Source organism: Lytechinus pictus, chromosome 9 (genome assembly GCF_037042905.1).
Source record: "Lytechinus pictus isolate F3 Inbred chromosome 9, Lp3.0, whole genome shotgun sequence".
NCBI lineage: Eukaryota > Metazoa > Echinodermata > Echinoidea > Temnopleuroida > Toxopneustidae > Lytechinus > Lytechinus pictus.
This window is the reverse complement of record NC_087253.1, coordinates 20,893,926-20,916,951: the sequence shown is the minus strand read 5'-3', so window position 1 is coordinate 20,916,951 and position 23,026 is coordinate 20,893,926. Positions and strand designations below refer to the sequence as shown.

At 36.5% G+C, this 23,026-nt stretch overlaps 1 protein-coding gene and 1 long non-coding RNA gene across 5 annotated transcripts in view; one reads left to right on the top strand and one right to left on the bottom strand.

Moving 5' to 3' along the window:
- LOC129267546 (myelin regulatory factor-like) overlaps nucleotides 1-4,350 on the bottom strand; it is a 40,803-nt gene extending 36,453 nt beyond the window's left edge. For all 4 annotated transcript variants that reach the window (XR_010294680.1, XR_010294681.1, XM_064104909.1 and 1 more), the window contains exons 1-3: nucleotides 4,127-4,350; nucleotides 1,884-1,941; nucleotides 929-1,129 (exon numbers count right to left, since the gene is read on the bottom strand). Coding sequence is in view for 2 of the 4 variants with exons in the window: in XM_064104909.1 (XP_063960979.1) it covers nucleotides 929-1,129; nucleotides 1,884-1,941; nucleotides 4,127-4,169 (302 nt within the window). In the remaining 2 variants the exon portion in view is untranslated. The remainder of the gene's footprint in view (nucleotides 1-928; nucleotides 1,130-1,883; nucleotides 1,942-4,126) is intronic.
- Nucleotides 4,351-13,349: 8,999 nt separating this feature from the next.
- LOC129268686 (uncharacterized) lies at nucleotides 13,350-22,544 on the top strand. Its single transcript, XR_010294679.1, has 3 exons — nucleotides 13,350-13,507; nucleotides 19,842-20,000; nucleotides 21,970-22,544. It is a non-coding gene; the product is annotated as an uncharacterized LOC129268686 (long non-coding RNA).
- Nucleotides 22,545-23,026: the final 482 nt, after the last annotated feature.

Genomic DNA, 23,026 nt, shown 5'->3' with positions numbered 1-23,026 from the left:
AGGTGTAACCTTCAACTATATTTTATCTCTCCTCATTTTCTATATATCAGACAGCCACAATTTCAATAGTGTTAATTTCATGATTTACATCAATTAATTATACTAATTAGCTTAATTAGGTATCCTTTAAACTTAAAAGTTCAAATTTGACCCACTTATGATTAAAGAATAAGCCAGTGAGCCCCAAAACTATTACATATTTAGGTACTGTGATGCTACATATTTAGTTTCTTAATGAAATGAAAATGTATGCTCCCCTCGTCTACCACCATGCAAAAATGGCCAATTGATGTTACATAATTGCTAATTACTGGTAAATGAAGTAATCTCAGGTATTTCTTTTTCTTTCAAGTAATTGGTATAGAAATTCCCTTTGGTGTGATACCAAATATACCCATGTAGCACATCTATTTCAAGTTTTATACCATTAATCATTTCTGTGCTTGTCGTGCAAATGTAACGATACCACGTATTTGCGGGCCCAACATAAAACACATGGCCACTTTCAAAAGGACATTATAAAACAATATGCTACCCATGCAATATTTTTTTATTAAACTCCCGGGGAAATAGGCACTTCGGAGAAAACCCAAAATCCTTGATAATTAAGTACATTGCCTATTGATGGGGAAAATGTTCCCTACCCCTTGTCATAATTTTCTAAACCAGTTGCCAATTTGAAATTTACATCGCCTTAGGGATCTCTGTTTACAACAGCTATAATTTTCTTATTGCTTGTCCGATTTCTTTGATACTTTCACCATTATGTTTTACTTGTTATTATACTTTCTCAAACAACATTTCATGACTAAGATCATTGTGAAAGTCAATGTGTAAGAATGGTTCACTTTTCAATGATAGTGTACCCATAGCCCCCCCCCCCCCTTCTTAACCAACTTTCTGAGGGGTGTAATTGCTATACATGTACCTGATGGGGACAGAGAGTCCAGAGCCAAGAATATTTTCCTCATCCGCAAATCCAAGATTGTCAAAGTTCATCAAGCCACCGATCTGCTCTAGCTGAGATCTGTTGTTGAAGATCACTTTCTGGCCTCCAACGATACTGCCCCCTCCCCCAGCCAGGGAGGGGGCCTTGAGCGTCCCATCGTTGTTTAAATCTGACAGTAATCTGTATTGAAGAAATGGATGCTAAATCATCAGCAAAGCAATAAAAAAAGAGGGCACTGGGTTGGGAATGAATGTTTAGAATATTTAAGTAAAGATCCCTAATGCCTGGGGCATCGTTGAAACATTGTGTTGCACTCAACTCAACCCAGGTGAGGTGAATGGGTACCCTGTAGGAAGAAATTCCTTGAATGCTTGAGTGCCTACAGGTATAGCTGAGCTAAAGCCGGGGTAATAATAATAGCTGGGCACGCTGGAAGAATGGTTTTCAGAACTGAAGTGACTACCCTGGGTGAATATACCATTATTAATATTATCATTCTTATTTGTTGTAAGAAACTTATAATTGAAAATCAAGGAAAGGAACCCAAACTAATCATTTTAAATCATCTTGCTCAAAACTGTTTTGTTAAAAAGGAGAGAGTGGCATTCTTTGCATGTGTGTGTGTGTGTTTTTAGAAGATGGCCCTGGACCCGGTCTTACAAAAAGTTGCGATTGATGCGATCAACCACAACTATGAAAAGCCAGCAACGTCAAAATCTGAAATGCATGTTTGTTCAAAATATTTTCTAGATATGATGAGTATTCACATATTCCTCTTTTTTTTTAACATTCAGTGATCTACTCTTTGGATATTATGTAGATCTAGATTTCCTGCAGAAAAAAAAAATTATGACATTGATGGATTTCCATACAGTTGAGATTTAATCAGATCAATCATAACTCTTTGTAAGACAGGGCCCTGATTTCTACTCACAAGCTTGCATCTGGTTCTGCTAGTAGATTTTCAAGTTGATCCAAATCAAATCCTTGATCTGCATCACACACAAAAATGAGAAAACATAGAATTGTAAGAGCTAATACATATTTGTGATATCAAGGGCACTTTGGAAACAGGACTATATTTACAACACATGAAGATTCTATAAAAAAAAGTAGACTGCCACTGGGCTTTTAATCCATTCAGTATTATGTTCTACTGGATGTAGATTAGGACTCTTGCACCTGTACATAATATTGTACTCCAAATACCCCAGAATATAGCATTTCAAATCTATAATTTCAATTCATGAATGCCTAAGATATGTCTGCATCAAATAGGGCCTTGATCCACCATGCATCAATCATGAAAACAGTTTAAATTCAAGTTAATTTAAAATGTTGTTGATGATGGTAATGAGGGTGATGCTGCTGCTACCGATGATGATGATAATGATGGTGGTGATAATGGTGATGGTGGTGATTAAGAGTGATGGTGGTAATGGTGGTGGTGGTGGTGGTAATTGGTGATGATGCTGATGACGATGACGACGGTGGTGGTGGTAGTGATTAGGAATGATGGTTATGGTGGATTGCTGGTAGTGATGATGATGATGATAATGATGATGATAATGATGATGATAATGATAATGCTAAAGATGATTTCTAACCATCAACCAAAAGTCTCGTGACAACTTCTAATAAAATTCAAGTAAAATTTATTGGTAAATCCAAAACAAGTCCACTTGAGAAATCAAACAAAATATAAAGTGAAGGAAAATTTTAGATGAAACTTCTCAGTATGTTTGTCTAGATTCTATATGATTTATCAAAGTCTTCATTTTATCTTATTCTTTATTAAATTTAAGGAAAGGATAATAAACATAATTAGGAAGCGATGAATAAATTTTCAAAAAATTATTACTGAAAAGATAATGAAAGAATCTACATTAGGTGAAAATTGAACTCAAAGAAGTTAATATATCACACTAACAAATTGAAAAGAAGAAATAGACAGATGAATATTGAAAAGGAAGAAAATGTCTTTTTAACCTCTTGAAGGTTTGCTATAAGTTATCCATAGACTTAGACAGCTGGCAGCCGTCTGTTTCGAGGAGTTTTTTAACTTTTTTTTTTTTTTTTTCTCCTCGTACACAGACGGCTCGCTAGCGTGCAGCCACCATTAGGGGACTTGCAATGCAAAATCCCCCCGTCGGGGCTCTTCAATTTTTGTCTTTAATGAATAAAAATTTTGAAAATTAACGCGACCAAAATGCAAATTAATATTCCCTCTTGGCATTAATTGCCAAAAAACGGAGAAAAATCAAGTTAAAAGGAACAAAAACAGTGACTTACCTCGGCTGTCGCGCAAATTCACTTCCCCGTTTTATCCGATCTTAAGTACATAAACATATGGCCATTGAGTCCCCTGTACAGATCGCGCTAGAACTTCGGTCTCTGTATTTGGTGAGTGAAGCCAACGGAGTTCAGCTGAACAACCAACATAACAGAGACCGAAGCTTTTGGTCTACCATAGACTGAGCCCGTATACATGCAGGCTCAGTCTACAATGGGCATGACGGGTTAAAAACTGAATAGGCAAAAAATTATTGAAGAGACACGAGTCATAAAATGATGAATAAATGAAAAAAAATACATATATTGAAAACGTTGTTCCCCGGCTTTGCTGTGCCACATACTACATAGTAACATACATGTACATGTGATAACGACAAGACAACGTATACAAAGAGAAGATCATCATGACACATGTGTGCCTTACAATTGTCAATATTATCAGATAAAGCACACAACTGCTGTTAGTGTTGTGAAAGTGACTGTGACACTCATTTTTCAGGCGGACATGGGCAAACGAGTCGTCATGAGCTGAGACTGAGACTCTGAGAGTGAGACGAATGATTTTTGTCATGACTCATGTGAATTGGGAATCTACTAGTACTACGGCCAGGCGTTGTGGAGAGTAAATTCACCCTAAAAATATCTTAACTCTACAAATGCCTCCAGGCTACCTAAGTTTAAACCTTCATTCATCGTCCCATTCTCACTTCATACAATCAAACAGTAACACTGCACTGCACACATATCACACAGTCGGCGGCCGCCAACTCGTCTCAGTCTCACTTCTTGCATTTTTGTAACATGTATTGACTTAAATTTGTACACACAGCCACACGCATAAACACCCCCATTTGCACGGCACGGAAACGCTTCAAAACTCACTAAAAATTTGCTGAATCGCTTCACTTTCTCCAATAACATCCATGTAGGGACTTCCTTCAGTTACTTTAAATCCGATTTCACTACCGTCATTCTAAAAGTCGTCGAAAAACACCGTTTTGGGTCGAAGTCTTCCATAACAAGCTTAGTTTATTGCACCTGAAACTTCACTGTATTGACGACCATCTTGCTTTTCTCATCTGATCGGAAAAATTACCATATTTCTCATTTGCATAATTGATTGGTTCGATTCCAATTTTTGTTTAACTTTATAATGGAAGCCGAAAAATCTCTTGTATCATCTAAACTTTTTAAAAGCTGGTAAAATTTGTTTTAAACGCAAAAACTATTATTAAGTAAAATGTTTCTGGATGAAGGACATCAGCAAAGAAATTATTTTATGCAAATGAGACACCTGTTGATCAGATCGATGACGTCATTATCAGTTGTACAAATTTTATTGGGGATAGCGCCAACTGGTGTCTCTGACAAACATTCATAAATGATCTATTTATAGAACGATTTTCCCGGTGTACGGTTGTAAGGAATATAAAAAAAACAATCTTACAAGTTTCAAACTTTGGTGTGGTAAAACTGTCTCTTTGTAAAATTAATTTAACCCCCCCTTAGAGCCCTCCTCAAAGTTACACTTTTTTATACCTTATTAAAAGAATCGTATTTTTCTAACATTAATTGGAATATATACGAAGCACTTTCTTTGCATAAGTGGATCCAGGGGGCAGGAGCACCCCTCCCCCCCCCCCACACACACCCTCCTTTATTGATGTCTCAAATGGGGAAGGGAGTAGAAGAAGAAGAATGTCCCGCTTTAAGAATGTAGATTTTTAAAAAATTAATCATGCAGCCAGCTCTTCACATCTATATACGCGTCATATTATCTACGGTCCATTTATTAAAACAAATTGAAAACTTTCCGTAAATGCTTCGAGCTCGCAATATTTGTTGAGTAAAATATGTAAAATCATGATCATTAATTCCATCTAACAATCCATAAAATGTCCCTTTTCAGGTTATAAATAAATTTGCTCGGATTCCTCGCTCGTATCAGAAGCCAATATTTCTCAATTGCACATAATCCTGTTCATGAATTGCTTTTAAAAATCTCCCAAAACGTTCTTCAGAATATTACAAATTTCAGGTTGTGCTCTGCACTCGCAATGTCATTTTTAGATCAGTACTATCAAAAACTTTCAGCTCGCGCTTCGCACTCTCATAAGTTGCATACGCACACAGCAAAAAATGCGGTGTTAACCGGTGTACATAGAGGACCACACTAGTTATTTTACACCGGTGTTAAATTGACAGTGTTAGTTTAGCACCTATAGGTGTTATTGCAACACCTTTGGTTGTTACATGTACACTCTTTGGTGTTATATTCAATCTCTAGGGTGTAATTTTAACACCATAGGGTGTGGTCCTCTATTAACACCCACTGGTGTCAGTTTTAACACCACAGTTTTTACAGTGCATCCCGTTCATGATTACAAAAGTTGTTAATATATCACATATTCATGTTACAAGGTCAGTTTCATCCCAAAAAAACGCGCTAAAGTAATATCTTATTAAACAGATTAGCGCGAATTTTTAATGAAACTGACTCGAAACGCAAATATAGGAAACAACAAAAACATTTGTTATCATGAACGGGATTTATATGCAACTTATGAATTGATTACACAGATATGAATTGAATCAAATTGAATTTATTTTCATACTTCTCAAAATCTAAAACAAAATATGACAACACAATAGGCCTACAAGAAATACATAATACAGAAGATTATGACAACGGCGATAAATGAAAGAGATATATGAGGGAACCTGCATATGAAAGCAGAGCTTGGAATGTCTACAGGTTCCTTAAAATAATTATGAAATTATGAAGGAGCGCAAAGCGCGTACTGACCTAAAAATTGCAATAATGTGAGTGCAGAGCACGAGCTAAAATTGTGATATTCTGAAGAACGGTCCTAATGTCACTTTCATGGGTATGGTAGGTATTTCAAGTATCTTTCAGCTCGCGATTCGTGCTCAAATTATTTGTTTATATACTGATTATAATTGCATAATATTCAATTAGACCAGCTGATATAATAAAAGAAAAATCAACTCGGGCTTCGCGCATATAAGGCCAAACGGTATACGTAATGTTTGCAAAAATAAAGCTGAATCATAATCTTTAGTATTTGGAGCTATAGTCCCAGAGAGAAATATGGATGCACCCCCCCCCCCCATGCAAGATCCGTGCTTGCTAAAGATTAAGTGACTGTAAGAGGGAATACCTATCGACTATATATTTTCCAAAAAAATGCACAGGTATTTGGCTTTATTTTATATTGACAAGATTATGAAGAAAACAATAGTTCATCATCGTATCAAGGCCAGTGAGGAAGGGGGGTGGGGGCTACGTTAATTTAACCATTTTTATATACTGACTTTCCAAACGGAATTAACCCTAAACAAGTAATAGGCCTAATTCTCCAATCTAAGAGTACCCTAAATAACTATTTCGTTATTTTCCATACCCTATAAAATAATTACTGTGCAGTGACTCACAAATTTTATGATAAGGATGTAAACATATGCTTCGGGTTGATTTTGGCAATTTTTATGTTTTGAGACCCAATTATATCAAAAGAAAATGCAGCATATAGCCATTTAATTTCATTCATTCATTCTTCATGTTTAGAAAAGCTTCCAATGCAAATTATTTGAGCACCCAAAAAAAAGCAAGACAAAGACACTTTCATTAAAATTTCATTCCATTTCATTCATGTTTCATGAAAGCGAGGCCTGAAATTAAAGAACATAACAGGAAACGAATTAAACATAACATCACCAAACAAAACGAAAAACAAACAAACGAAATAAACCTGTATGCCTATGTTTTCTGGGCATGATTATACAGTATATTCAATTTCATTGTTATTTATTCTAGGTCTATGTAATCAAATAACTAATCATATCATCATTATTCATTTATCTTTCATCAAATCAAACCCTTTGTTTTCATTGATGAACTGCCCCACAACAAACATTATTACCTGTTCGGCTTTGTAGCTTCCTCTGAAACCGCAGGGAAGTTACGCCCCCTTTTTCTTTATCATTTCACGCTGTCTCATAATAAAAGTCACATGACACACGACCGTGAGTTGACGAGTTCTCAGGCTGTGCGTACTCGGGTAACCTCCTAACCGAGATTACCTCGCATCAAGGAGTCAAGAGAGGGGGAGAGAGGGGGGAAGAATTTGAATTTGTTTCCACAAGGTGCTTTAAAAAGGAAAATTCTGGTTACCCGAAGCGCGAGCGAAATTTTGAATTTCATATAAATGACTTGACAAAATTATTTTTTTTGACTAAAATTGCTCGAAGCTATAACAGTGAATAGATGAGAAAATTTTCAAAATTCGTGTAGGATTCTTATGACAGCATATACTATACATGTTTTCGGCTTTCAAAATGTCTTGGGGCCGGGGGCACATGATTTCCATGCCCCCCCCCCCTGGTGCTGCCACTCATCTCAATACATGCCTGTATATACGTACCGACAATCACCCCCTCCCACGTGATCAATCATTAATAACAATGAAATAGGGCTCGGAGATGGGTAAGCAAAGGGAAAAAGCAATTATAAACATGGCGAGGAATTTGGCTAAAAGTAGGCCTACTATACGTGGCGTTTTGCTCCGCTCTCTCGCATATTCTGTTCGAAAATACGCTTGGGAGAAGTCAATTAGTTTGCTTCTTACAGTCTTGTATCTCTCTTTCTTAAAGGTCAAAAGTCCACCCCAGAAAAATGTTGATTTGAATAAATAGAGAAAAATCAAACTAGCATAACGCTGAAAATCTCATCAAAATCGGATGTAAAATAAGAAAGTTATGGCATTTTAAAATTTCGCTTATTTTTCACAAAACAGTTATATGCACAACTCAGTGACATGTAATTGGGACAGTTGATGATGTCCCTAACTCGCTATTTCTTTTTGTTTGTTATTGTTTGAATTATACAATATTTCATTTTTACAGATTTGACAATAAGGACCAACTTGACTGAACCATATTATTAACCAATGCTAATTCCACATGTTCGGGGAGGAATCAATCGTTGTTTCACTTGACAATGAGGAGAAAATTAGAATATTTCATATTTCGAATTAAAAAAAATACAAAAAAAAAAGTGAGTGACTGATGTCATCAGTTCCCTCATTTGCATACCGACCAGGATGTGCATATAACTATTATGTGAAATTTGTGAAATTTTCAGTGTTATGCATGTTGGATTTTTCTCTTATTATTCAAATCAACTTTTTGTTTGGGAGGACTTGTCGTTTGATGAGACTGTGATTTGCTATTGATGCAAATAGGAAATTGTGATATGAAGCAACTTAATTAGGCCTGTAATCAGTTGGGGTCTGACAAATTGTTGGATATATAGCAATTTTTTTATTAGCAGAGAAGCACGGGTCTCATTTCATTTCAATTCAATTAATTTCGTTTCATTTTATTTTATTTCATTTCATTTCATTTCATTTCATTTCATTACATTACATTACATTACAATTACATTTCATTTCTCATTTCATTTCATGTCCTAAAATAAATCTGAATGATTTCGTTTCATTTCTTTCATTTCATTTTATAAGGCTCCTCTCACAAGATTTGCTTTTTATAGGAATCCTAAAAATTATTTCATATACCATGTATTTTTGTATCATCTCATCAGTGACGGATCCAGGGGGGGGGGGGCACAGCCGGCCAGTGCCCAGTCCCCTTTGAGAGCCACAATCAAAATTTGTAATATAAGTGTACCTTTTTTACCCAAATGTGCCCCCCTTTTTGGACCCTTTTTTTTGCTTTCCAAATATTCCGCGGACGAAATAACCTTCAATTCTACCTGAAAACCTTTTTTTTTTGCCTGTCAAATTTTCTTGGAAAATCCTGGACCCGCCCCTGCATCTGATCAGTGTTCTATACTTTTAATGTAAATAAAACTGAACTTGACCTTTATTACCTTTCATTGACTTCACTGGCGTACCTACAGATTGGGGGCCAAAATTTTCACGACCAATTGAAAAAAAGAGAAATTAAAGAAAAGTAAAGTTTTGGAACAAAATATGATTTTCTGAACATTATCTCCAAATCTGTCATAAAATTAGATTTTTTTAAGTCGCTCAAAATAATGCGGTTCAATGATTTATAATGTACCGGGTAGGATTTTTTTTTAATTGTTCTTTGGGCCTGATGCTGCAATCACAAAATGATGAAAAATGGCCCACGGCTGACGTAATAAAGTACAATGTTTTACATCATTCTATTTATCATGTAATAAAAATACATCATAAAAAATTCCTCCCTGACTCATTACTTACATATGTTGATTAAAATTGTGATATTCATAAACACATACTAGAACTGCCATTGACTTTCATCCTCCTCTCTTTCTTTCACTTTTTTTTCACAAAAATCGGTTATTCATCAAGGACCACTCGCTTGGAATTATTTACCATCTACACACTGTAAAAAATATTGGGTAAAAATTTTCTCACCACGAGGGTAATTTGTGTCCAACCAGTTTGGAGCAGTATTTTACCAAATGTGGGAAGCATATTGTCCAGTATTAAGGTTAAAAAATAAGCAGCAATTTCTTTAGAATGGAAAAAAAATTCAACACGGCACAGGATAAATAAAAATGGCAAAAATAAATGCCCAATGCTAGTTGGACACAATTTATAGTATACCCTCAAAAAGCACTTTTACCCAATATTTTTAGAGTGCACTTAAGGAGGTACAATCGCTTAATGTAATAATAGATTAAGGGAATCATTCTTGCTAATTATCATGTGTTATGAGTTCATTTTCTTTTAATTTGTTTCATTTAACGCTTGCCCCCTTCCAGTTTGCTATTGTTTTTGTATTACTTATATAACATTTTTTTTCAGGATAGGTATATAAGGTCGGCCATTTATAAAGGGTCTTTTGACGATTAATGTGAAGTCATTAAGTGTGCAGAATGAGGGGATGCAGAAAATAATGCCAATTTAAAGGTCAAGTCCACCCCAGAAAAATGCTGATTTGAATAAATAGAGAAAAATCAAACTAGCATAACGCTGAAAATTTCATCAAAATCAGATGTACAATAAGAAAGTTATGGCATTTTTAAAATTTCGCTTATTTTTCACAAAACAGTGATATGCACAACTCAGTGACATGCAAATGAGTCAGTCGATGATGTCCATCACTCACTATTTCTTTTGTTTTTTATTGTTTGAATTATACAATATTTCATTTTTTACAAATTTGACAATACGGACCAACTTAACTGAACCATATAATATTAAACAATGCTAATTCCACGTGTTCAGGGAGGAATTAATCGTTGTTTCACTTGGTAATGAGGAGAAAATGAGAATATTTCATATTACACATAATAAAATACAAAAGAGATAGTGAGTGGATGACATCATCAGTCTCCTCATTTGCATACCGACCAGGATGTGCATATAACTGTTTTGTGAAATTAAGCGAAACTTTAAAATGTAATAACTTTCTTATTTTACATCCGATTTTGATGAAATTTTCAGTGTTACGCTCGTTGGATTTTTCTCTTTTTATTCAATCAATTTTTGGTTGGGGTGGACTTGTCCTTTAAGTGTTGTTTTGCCCTACTGAAAAAAGAAAAAGATATTTTAACCCTTCCCTTCCGTATGTTTTCTCTTAATATTTGAAAATAACGTGTTTTTCCTTCGGTCTCAAGCTCGCCAATCGTATAAATTAAGTAATCAAAAACTCAGTTCGCAGGGGCGGATCCAGCCTTCGCCAAGAGGGGGGGGGGGGGGGAGATTTTTTTCAGCTATATTTTCCCCGATTGGCCGCTCGAAGTTGATTTTTGCTTGTTTCTTTGGAGGGGTAGTCCTAATAGTCATTTCTTAGCTTCAACATAATGTAAGCCATATTTAAATAGTGCGAGCGCGAGCTAATTTTTTGGTGGAAATTTTATGCATTTTGTCTTCAAATAGAACGGGTGATCCTGAACAAGATGTGTAAACAATCAAATAATTACTGCGAGCGCGAGCATGCAGTTGATCTGATCGAAAAGGAACCTGTTAAGGACTGCTTGCAATTAGCCATGAAGACGTTACATATTTCAACAATCAAATAATTCGAGCGCGAAGCGCGGGCTGAAAATTTTTGACCTTTCTACCTAAAGAATGGAAATTGAACAGGATAGGTAATACCTTAGGTATATAACTTAACAATTGATGCGAGCGCGAAGTGCCTAAAACAGGACACTATTCATGTTTTGTAAATCATGAAAAGGATGAGTAATTGGGGATCTTCCTAGATTAATAATAATTTAGGATATTCTGATCTGAGACTGGATAATGATTTAACTAGTGCACAAGCTGAATAAACATGCGCGTACGGGTTTCAGATTAAGACCTAGAATTTCGGCATTCTAAATATATATTTTATCATGAAAATCAATAAAGCGAGCGCGATCTTAAAATATTGAATATTCCGATCTGAAAAGTGTTAATTTAAGCTCTATATTTAAAGCACTTTCTGGGAACGTTTTGAAGTGGATATGGATCGATCGCACTTAATAAAGAGCCGATATTTTTCATAAGTAGGCCTATATACTTCGAGTTTTGACATATGACCGGGACATTCTAAAGACATTTATCATCATTTGAAAATGATTACTATCTTCCTATTCCTCTTCCTAGTCGCGAGATAAAACTTGTCGATGTTCTATTTTGAAAAAAAAAAGAGGACAATTTAATTATTAGATTAAGATCTTATATTATTAGCCTAAAAATAGCGACAAAAATCAATTAATATTAAGGCCTAAAAACTGGACATTTCAAGCCCTCGAATAGGATGCGTGAGATAATATTTTTTAAACAACTTATGCGAGCGCAAATCGCGAGCCGAAATTTTTGATAAACTGTCATGAAATGGGAATTTTAAGTAGTTTGTTTATATTAATATTGAGACATGACTAACCAATCAAAATGCAAGCGTGGAGTGCTAGCTGATACTTTTTGAAAATCAGACCTGAAACAGATCAGAATAGGGATATTTTGAGAACTTCATGGAATACACGAACATGATAGGTAGGCCTACCCGACAAATCAAATTTTGTGACAGCGCAGAGGGAGCAGAAAATGTTAATATTCAGACCATAAAACTGACGTTTTTACAGAGCACTTAAAAAAAAAAAAATTTGTAAATCAAACAAAATAATGAAAGTTCAATTTCCGAGCTGAAATATATTTTGTATATTGACTTCAAAATTTGATATTTTAAGCTCCATATTGAGCAAGATGTAAATCACCTAACAGGCATTGCGAGCGAGAAGCGCGAGCGATTTTTTTTTTACAAGTCTTCCCCTCATCTTATTTTTTTTCACTCGTCTTCCTCCTCTTATATTTCCTCTTCCTTTTCGCTTTTTCCCCTTCTTTTTTTTTGCTCCACCAATAGATGGGGGGGGGGGGGCGGGCCCCGGGGGGGGGGGGGGCGGGCCCCTCGGATCCGCCTATGATTTCGGGAGATATGTAAAAAAACACAAGCAGTTAAACTTCGTGCTCACTTTCGGGGTACAGAAATTTTCATTTTTTCAACCCAAGTCTGCCTAATATTTCTCTATCCCCCCCGGTCTACCCCTCCATTTGCCCCCTATTTGAGAGCTCATGTGCCATCACTGGGGCTTTGGCATAACTGTTTAATGGTACGTAGCCTATATTCCCGGCTCATATTTGGATCGTTTCTAAGAAATACTCTTCCTATTGAAAATGAAAAAATGTCACTGTCAAATCAACTCGGTAAGCAGCTTTGTCTTTTTGCGATAAAGTGGAATACTTTATGCCATTAAAAAACAAATAAATAAGTGCCCCGGCTTTGCATGGGTTTTTGGGAATTTGGAAATGCCTTTAAAAAAACCCGGGGAAAAACGTGTCAAGGATATTAAAAAACCCAGAGAAATATGCAATTATCTTATTCTTTGACTCACATCCAGATGAGATGTTTTCTTTTAATGTCTCTGTCTCCCTCCTGCTTATGCTTCAAAAAGACCTTTTTTTTTGAAAAAATATCTTTCTCGACAACAGGGTTTACACAAAATGCCTACAATCTCGATTTTCGGCAGTGGTTAATAGTTTCGCTGCTCCCGACGTTGCAGAAAAATACATGAAATATTCACTGTGTAACAAAATAGGATAAGGTCATCCTTCGCTCCGCCCTTCGGGTAATGGCGGCCATCTCGCGATATTTGTGCATCTGATGAGCCTGGAATTGTTCGGGATTAAAGCATTGTCTATTGACTAATTTGGAGGTCACTGTGATCGTAGCATTCTTAACATTGTGAGTATTCATTTTCCGGAGCTTTGTAGCGATGATGTTTTTTAGAGGTAGTTTAAAAACCGAGAGATTTGAGCCCTGTATCGGACTTCCGTACACGTTACCTGTACGGAATCTCATTGAAATGAATGACACCTGCATGCATATGCACAGGGGTCGCGCCGTTCCTCTGTTCGTCGCAGCGCAGACTGACACAGCCACAGGCCTGGCGGGGCTGGTGTGCTGCCGGGCCGAGTGTCCCCCGCCACCGCCACTGCACTGCCCGGTCAAGGCGTCGCACTACAGAGAGAGAGTAGCTTGACCGAAGCCGTTTGGAGAGTAAACTTATGCGTTTAGTTAAAAGAGTAGATCTAGATTACTCTCCAGCAGGCATAGATGATAAAATTATTTCTAATCTCAGTCACTGAGACTGAGTCAGTCGATCAATTTTTAATTTTCTGAGTAGGCCTAGGGTAGGTACGCTACTCTAGCGCGAGAGGGCGCGATTTTCGCGTCATCATTTTCGCGTACGAAAATGGCGACAAGCTGCTTCGGGAGCCGGTGCGAGCAATAACGGCAAGCCCTACTTGAGTCTCCTGTCTAGGATGGTAAACGTATATCAATGGGAATGAAAACGATGACATCATCTTCCCAATGCATTCAGCTATACTGCACGGTAAGTTCTTGCGACGGAGGATCGAGATCGGAACAAAAATTGCACTAAAACAGTCTGTAAGTACAGTTTATGCATCAAATCATCATTATATGTTATTTTCATGGAATTATCAGACATATTACGCTAAAAATACATATGCTACTCGAAAATTGAAGTCGTAAGCTTTCATTTCTTACCTCATTCATGGCAGCATTTCTTGCCACCATTTGCCACGGACGAATGTTAAACGCCCTTGCTATTTGTTTCGTGGGATTTTTTTTTAAGTTTGGCGACGCGTTTCGCGGGCTAATTTATGGCGGCTGCTAGGGTTTTTGGTTGCCCGCGGTGTGTAGTCCTGCGCATTGGAATTTGTGTAGCAGACCGTCTACCGTGATATGTCTGGTATTTCTTTGATTAAAAAAAACTTTTTCTTTTTTATAAATTAGGAATTGAAAACCAGACACAAATGTAGAAATCAGAAATACATCCCACACTGACACACATTCATTTTGATTGAATAAAATATTGAAAAAAAATGGCAAATGACGCAACAACCTTCTGAATCTTCTCGAACCTAATTTTAGCCTTTACTTTAGAAGTTTAGGTAATTTACTTTAGTCTTGATTTATTATTTGATGATTATATTCTGTTGAAAATTCATGTAACATGATTTCTTTTGGCCTAATCAAACTTAAATTTTTTATTATTTTAAAAATGAATGGCCTAGATCTAATTTAATTCATTATCATTTTAATTTTCTTTTGTTTTCATATTTGTATTTTCATTCAGATTAATTTCTTACCTCCATTTGAGCATGGCAATACTTACTGATCTGAAGTCGAGGGGCCCCAACAATGAACAGACTTGGGCTGCATGAGCCGTCGAATATCTGTGGTTCCAAGAAAGCGTGATGGAAATGCCGCCTTAAAAAAACCAACCCCACCTCTGCCTCTGTTCTTGGCGATCCTGCATTCCATTCAGACTGCAACTTTAAGCAGGAATTGTTCTACCAACTACTTAATTATTCACAAATGTGAATTGCAGCTTTTAAATTGACAAGAAAGAAACAATTGATTTATCTCACCCCCCCCCACTGTCTTCTAACATTTTCTATCACCCCAAACTAACACTTTTTTTCTTGTATGTCTGTTTAAATATTTTTATTTAGACTTTATGTAATTTTTTCATGATTTATTTAAGAAGTATGAGCAAAAAAAAAAAACAATTTGGCACATGCAGTAGAGAAGAGAAGGAACATAGTGTTAAAAAAGGATACACATACAGATCTGAATATTAAAATAAATTTAAAAAAGAAATGACAAATCCACACTGACACATGAAAGTATTCATTTTATTTTTTTTCCTTGTTGGCATTGGTTACATTAATTAACTCCACATAAAAATATAAATTGGATATTTTAACAGTATTAATGAAGTTGCTCAATAAAATTTAAAATTAGGTATTCTCATTGGAGGTAATGGTTGATACAGATGGGTGGGTGGACCTGCAGCCACTAGCGTACCTATGGGGGGGGGCAGACTGCCCCCCCCCCGACGAGTCACAACCCATGCAAGGGACGTATCCCTGCCCCCCCCCCTGATGAGCCACCGGTGGCCCCCTCTGAAGTTTAAGACCTTTTTTTTTGCTTGTAATTTTTTTTCTGTTGCGAAATGTAATTAATAACCTGTTGAGGACCTTTTTTTTTTGGCTTGTAATTTTTTTTTCTGGTACGAAATCCTTTATTTGTGGTTGAAGACTTTTTTGCTTGTCAAATTTTTGGGCGGACGATTTTGCCCCCCCCCCCCCCCTGTGGAAAATCCTAGGTACGCTACTGCCTGCAGCTCTATTGTTTTATTAGATTTTTATTGCTGGGGGGGGGGGTATTATGTAGAGCTGAAGCCAAATGATCTTATGAGGCAAGATTCAGTGTACAGCTCAATATGATGCATGTAAAGTGATTTATTAAACTTTTGAAATATCAATTAAGAACTGGAATGATGAATGATATGAATATAAGAAATATATTTAATGCATGTAAAGTGATTTATTAAACTTTTGAAATATCAATTAAGAACTGGAATGATGAATGTTATGAATATAAGAAATCTTTTATATGCTAGTTCATCACAACTTTAGCTGGATCTTGCTGCAGAAAGTGCATCGTGTAGTTCTACAAATATCTCGGGTGAGAGGCAGTTTGGCAGAGCGGATGCAATGCTTCATAGGGCCCCTAACATTTCTGTGGTAAGGTCGAATCCAAACTGCTGTTTTCATCAAATGATACAGCCTCCTGGCTACAAAAATTTCCTGTAGATGAAAGAGAAAACAAAATAATGAATGCAATGAAATTGGGAAAAAGTGAGGCTAGAGGAGCAAAAACAAAAGCAAATGGTTGTAAAGTTAGTACAGGAGAGGAACAAAATGAGAAGAAAGGAACTCACAGAAAAGGAAACAAAACAGAGAGACAAACTTGAGACTAGCTCCTTTAAAAAAAGTTCTGTATGGTGTACTATGGATCTGTAAAAATATTTTAAAATTATGTAAAGTTTCAAGGATTGAGCATGCATAGGAAATCACGTAAAGGCAAGGATATCAAGTCACGAATAAAAACAAAAAATGAGGGGGGGGGAATGGGAATTACATCACCCCCCCCCCCCCCACCCCGCCTCTCAAAAAAAAAAAAAAATCGACTTTAATAACTTGTCAAAACTCTATCTAGTATCAGCTTATGTTATTATCCTTTTTAATGTTATTGTTAGGGATCGAGAGAAAGGATGATCGAACGCGGGGGGGGGGGGGGGGGGGTGCATTTTTCGGATTCATACTTTCAGGCATCAGTGTACTGAAGGGGAACATTTAACATAGGACTACAAAAAATTGCGGTGGACAGACAAGAAACAAGAAATGATGATTAAAATGAAAGAACAAATTCTCGATCTCAAAACAACTTGAAAAAAGAAAGATGCAAAACCAAATGTTATCAACTCACTTACATATTATATTTGAAATCCATCCCAATGGTCTTCCATGTCGTAATTGTGCACTGTAATTCAGATAATCTAGTTAAAACATGTGAAATTAACTTCCAAGTCTCAAATCAATCGTCTTGCACACTGTGCCTTGCAAAACAACAAAATACTCCGATATATGCGTATCATGAACGCACATGCATATTTATGAGCGCCGCGAAAATGACCAATCTCATTCACAAATGATGCGCACTTACGGTTCGTCACCATGCCGCGAGAAGCGTTTATGCGCGATGTAAAATCTCCGCCCCGAATTGGCAATCCCCGAATGCGCATGCGCGGTGGTGATTGATACTCGATCGGTCGACAATTCATTCGGAATGGATAATACTTAGAAATAATTTCTTTAAAAAATCATAACTTGAGTTATTCTTCATCATATGTCTTAATCAATGCATCATCGTAATGGGTGACACATTTTCTTTATGTTGAGGTAAGTTTCAACAGATTTGGATGAAGATTTAAATTATCAGTGGCGTACCTACCTAGGGAATTCTGAGATTCAATCATTCAGTGAGAATTCTCTGCAACAACTTTGGCCTGGGGCTGGGTAAGCATGGTTAGATTTAGAACTCCCTTTTTTCAGTAAATTAAATAAATCCATGTTTCTGATGTTTCTTAAATTAAATGTAGATCTACTCCTGTGACCTGTGTTAATAATTTTTAGGCCCCTACTTGGATCTCAATAACAATATTTCATATCTTGACGAATCCTAGAGTAGACCAAAAGTAAACTAAAAGCTTCACTTCAGTCTCTGTATTTTGGTTGTTCCGCTGAACTCACCAATAGACTGAAGAGTTGTTGGCCTGTACGTATTGACAATGTATTAGCAGTAACGTTAGATCTAACATTCGGTGGAAACCCGATTTTCGTATCGTTTTTTTGTACATAAAATGTCACATAATAAATAAAAAAGAAATTTACATTGAAATACTGTACCTTAGACCGCAGTTACCGTTAATTCCTTTCAAATGATAATCAAAACATACAATGTAGTCATCCTCGATCCTTTCGTTGGTCATCGTAAGTTGCCTTCTTGGATGACATCATCCTTACAGACGATATACCAGTCGCTATGATTCGTGCTGCTGCTTTGCGCTTCTCTATGTGCGTGCGTTCGTAACTTGTCGCTCGCATTGATTGGCCAGGATATCGAAAATTCTAATTGGAAAGATTAGAGTCTAAGCCAACGAAAATAGTGGGCCATCGTTCAAAATAATATAATGTCATTTATACCTAAAAAAATTTTAAAATCTAGACAAAACCCGGTCGCCCGAATCGGGCGATCTGATTACACATGCGGCCTCGCACTAACACACTACTTTCGGTGAAAGGGGATTATAGTAAAATTTCAGAAATTGTTAAATAAATCCCCAGAAACTACGGTTATTCCTGTCTAGACGAATCCATGCCGTGGCATGGCGCTAAAGCAGTTTCACATCGACCGACTTGGAGAGAATATCCCCACCAGCAATTGTTCATAAATGTTATTGCAAGTCTCTCAATCACATTTCAAGGTAAATGTGCCCACCGCTTTTCCGATTATCGCGATTGGGAACGGCGGTATTTTGGCATTGATCTCAACACCATCGTTTGAATTGTCATTTATTTAAACATCGCTTCGCTTGGCATTGCTCGGCTTTGCCGTAATTTTGATATGGATGGACTGAAGTTAGCCTAAAAGATCGCCCTGCGGCAGCTCACCCATTTGTTCAGTCAATATCAAAATAATGGTGAATCCTAGCGAAGCGATATCTGACTCTGACTTCAAACAATGATGTCGAGATGAAAGCCGAAATACAGCTATTCCCGATCGTGATGTTCGGAAAACCTGTGGGCATGTCATGTATTGAAATGTGATGTAAACATATAGATCTATCACCTTTTACAAGACTGTGTACAAAAATAGCAAGTCATAAAAAGTAGACGGACTAAAGGGAATTGAGATCACAGAATTTATTTTCAACAAAATTCCTGTATTGATTTTCCCAATTCCTTGGTGTTATGGTACAAACACTTGTAATAAAAGTAAAATTGGGAGAAAAGAATTTGAAACACAAGTTAAGGTTCGAGAACTGGTTGCCTACTGTACATGTACATCTTTTGGATGATCAAAAATAAAGATCGTTCCCAGATCAGTTTGTATCATTTTATCATTCATAAAGGTATTTGTGGTGCAACCCCTGCCCCAAAAAATAGAAAAATAAAAAAAATCAAAATAAAATGGTGACCTGGATTAACCACTGATGGTTGATATTCAATATTATTAATGTACATGTAAAAGAAAGTAGTTGCAGCAAACAGTCATTTCATGAGTAAGTCTTCAATGTTAAATGCTACATACATCTAGTGCTGGTACATTGAAATTAACTTATCTTTGTGAAATCATTAAATTGTTATTAGCTGAAAGCCAATAATTCTGATGATCACTAACACAAAAAGGCATATGTGGGACAGTGTATTAATATTTTGTTCGAAAAATATTCGACATTATGTACATTGTAATTCTGTTTTTATTTTAATCATTTCTCAGCAATTACACATTTTATTTAAACATACAAACACTTGGATGGTCATATTGGAATCTGTTTGAACTCATTTTGAGATTGTTACCACAACTGGTATTTGTCTCTAACTCTTCCCATTTTGTCCACATTTTTCTTGCATTGTAGGGTTGTTCATCAGAACAGCAGCATCCATTGATCAAGGCAAGTATTAAAAACAACTTCTATTTGAAAGTAAAGAAAGAAGGGTCTAGAAGACAGCCATGCCTGCAGTGAAAGGGGAGGGGATGCGCGGCCTTGCCGTTTTCATCTCGGATATCAGGAATTGTAAGTTTCTTTTTCTTTCTTTTGTATTTTATCAGGGTGCTACATAACTTTTTAAAAGCACTTGCCTGGTTGGGCAATTAAATTTTTAAATAGTTGAAATATACTTGCCCAAAAATCTGTTTCACTTGCCCGAAAAATCCTTGAAAAAATAGTTTTATCTCTACAAAAGAAAGTTTTGCGGTTTTATAAACCATTGACCTTTTCTCTCTTTTGACATGAACTGATCTACATGTACATGTACCTTGTTATTGCATTTCTTTTTCCAAAGTGATTTTATCTTGCCTGCCATGACCAAAATTAGGGTCAATATCATATCATTGACCCTAATTTTGGTCATTCTACTGTGAGAATTTCGCTTGCCCGATTTGGGCAAGTAGTTTTGGTCTTTACTTCAAAACAATTGCCCGACTCTAACTATTACTTGCCCCGGGCAATCAGGCAAGTGCTTTATATGTAGCACACTGTATTATACCAGTGTCCCATTTGGAAATTAACAAGGATGCACACTTTTTGTTACGTCTTTGTTGGTTGATGAAGCAGGTACATGTAGTTGCTTGAAATTTGAAATAAGCTGGATTATAGGTCTTTTTCTGATGAATGTTGTAGGGATGGGGAGTTCTGTCCCTTGATGGTGCGTAGAAGGGGAAAAAATACATGAGGGCTGGGGGAAATCACTCCCGAAAGGCTCAAAAGAGCCCTGGGGGCCGTTTCTTAAAGCTGTTCGTAGAGTGACTTTAAGAACGACTGGTGATCCTTTCTTGTTGTAATGATATTCACCATTAATGTTCATTGGTGATTATTCAGCGCATAAGAAAGGATCACCAGTCGTTCTTAAAGTAGCTCTTAACTTATGAATAGCTTTTATATGAAACACCCACCTGGTGGGTGTTTCATGAAGCTGTTCGTAAGTTAAGAGCGACTTTAAGAACGACTGGTGATCCTTTCTTGTGGTAAATGGTATATTCAGTGGCGATGATTTAGCACGTAAGAAAGGCTCACCAGTCGTTCTTAAAGTCACTCTTAACTTACAAACAGCTTTATGAAACGGCCCCCAGGAAACTAATAAGAGGATCCCTGGAAATACCCATTCATTGCAATGTTTAAAGCTTATTTAATGTTGCAGCCTCAGGCAGTAAATTGTGAAAAATAGCCCCCGGAACAAAAAAATTATTCCCAGAATGCTTTGCTCAGTCAGAGCCAATGCAATGGTAAATGTATGGTTTGAACTGAACTATTGATTCAGATAAGAAAAGAAGATAGGGGAAAGAGTTCTGCACTTATAGCACTGCTTTTGATTTGTATGGTAAGGTTTGTGGTAACACTGTGTATTAAAGTTAGTCCTGAAAAGGACTGTTCGTTATCTTTCTGATTCTTACATGTGTAGTTCTTGCATGTAAATTAATTCTTGAAGTTTTGAGCACATAAGCTTTGCTTCTTTGTCAGGGGTGAAGATTTGAGCTCAAATGGTCGGTAGTTAACGCAAACCTTACCATCCAAATTTTACCACTATGCAAACCTTCAAACCTCTGTGTAATCACCCAACGTAGACAAGCAAAGTTGTCTTAATGGACAGATCCTTAGAATACATGAATCAATGGGGGAAAATTACAATGTATTAAAAAGGGAAAACAAAAATTACGATCTTTTGAGACAAACCATGGATGCTGCTTTTAATGTATATTGCAGTATTTAATTTCTAAAGGGAAATTCAGACAATAACGGATAAAAATATATATTTTTTTCCAAAACAAACGTACATGTACATGTGTACATGTCCATGAAGCTGAAATAAAGAAGGAGCTTGCAAGATTTGTTTTTTTATAGACTCTAAAAATATATAGAGTTGGAATATGCCCAAATCAACTTATAGTTTGATTGCATATCTTGACTTTTTATAAAATGTTAAATGAATCCGTGTGGTAGACTACATTTATCTCCCCCTTTTCCCTTCCATCTTTTGTTTGTAAAGGTAAAAGCAAGGAAGCTGAAATCAAGAGGATTAACAAAGAGCTTGCGAACATCAGATCAAAATTCAAAGGTAAGTGCGGAAGCTTGCTTGAAGAAAATTTTACTGTGCTCTGCGGGTGTGTGAGTGTTAGAGTGTTGTACGGAGTAATAGGACATTTCCCTTGTGAACCCCTTCCCCGATTCCCACATGAATATTTGGTAAATTGCCTATCGGTAGACAGTGTAATTGTGCTACACTAGTCGACACTCTTTGGATGTATACAAGTTTTCTGAAATGAAACCACTACAAGATGTAACCAGGGAGGGGTAGAGAAGAGCCGTACGAAAGAGAAGGGGGAGGATGACGGTAAGTTAGATAGTGAGAATAAGAGAGAAGATTGCGTCCAAGGGGGAGGGACATCGTGAAAAGGGGAGGGGGGGGGGACAGAGGTAAAGGAAAGGGTGGAGAGAAAAAGAGGAGAGAGGAGGATGGCAATCAAGAGGGGAAGGGGGGATGGGTAACTGGGTAACATGATACATGTAAGAGAGGTAGATAGGTACAAAGGAAAAAAAAAGAACAGTTCCTGCAAGTTGAATTTTATAAAAGAAGAAAAGAAACAAGAGAAAGAAGAACAAAGTATTACAGTCAAATTCATCTACAAATTCTGGAAATAAAGAATTTCATTACATGTACTTTAGAATGTGTTTTCTTGACAATACTGTCATGAAAACATTCTTCCTTTGTGATTGCTCAGAACAGTATGGATATAATTTGTTCATGCAAGGCCAGACATGCATCAAAATGGGAGAGATTTGTCAGTTCCTCATCAAAATGTAGAAGCATGATTGAAAGTGGGGCAAGCGACATCTCATGCATACGTAACATGATTATTTCACCTTCCCTGTCAAATACAATGCTGTTGTGACGCTGACAGATTGCTATAGAAACAAAAAGATGTGATATTTTGTTATTTTGATGGTGGATATATGTGCTTACATGAATCTTTATACTTGCATGTTGTACAGATCGATCTATATTTTCTATTCCTAGATATTTTTTGATATTTTGTTCCTTTATA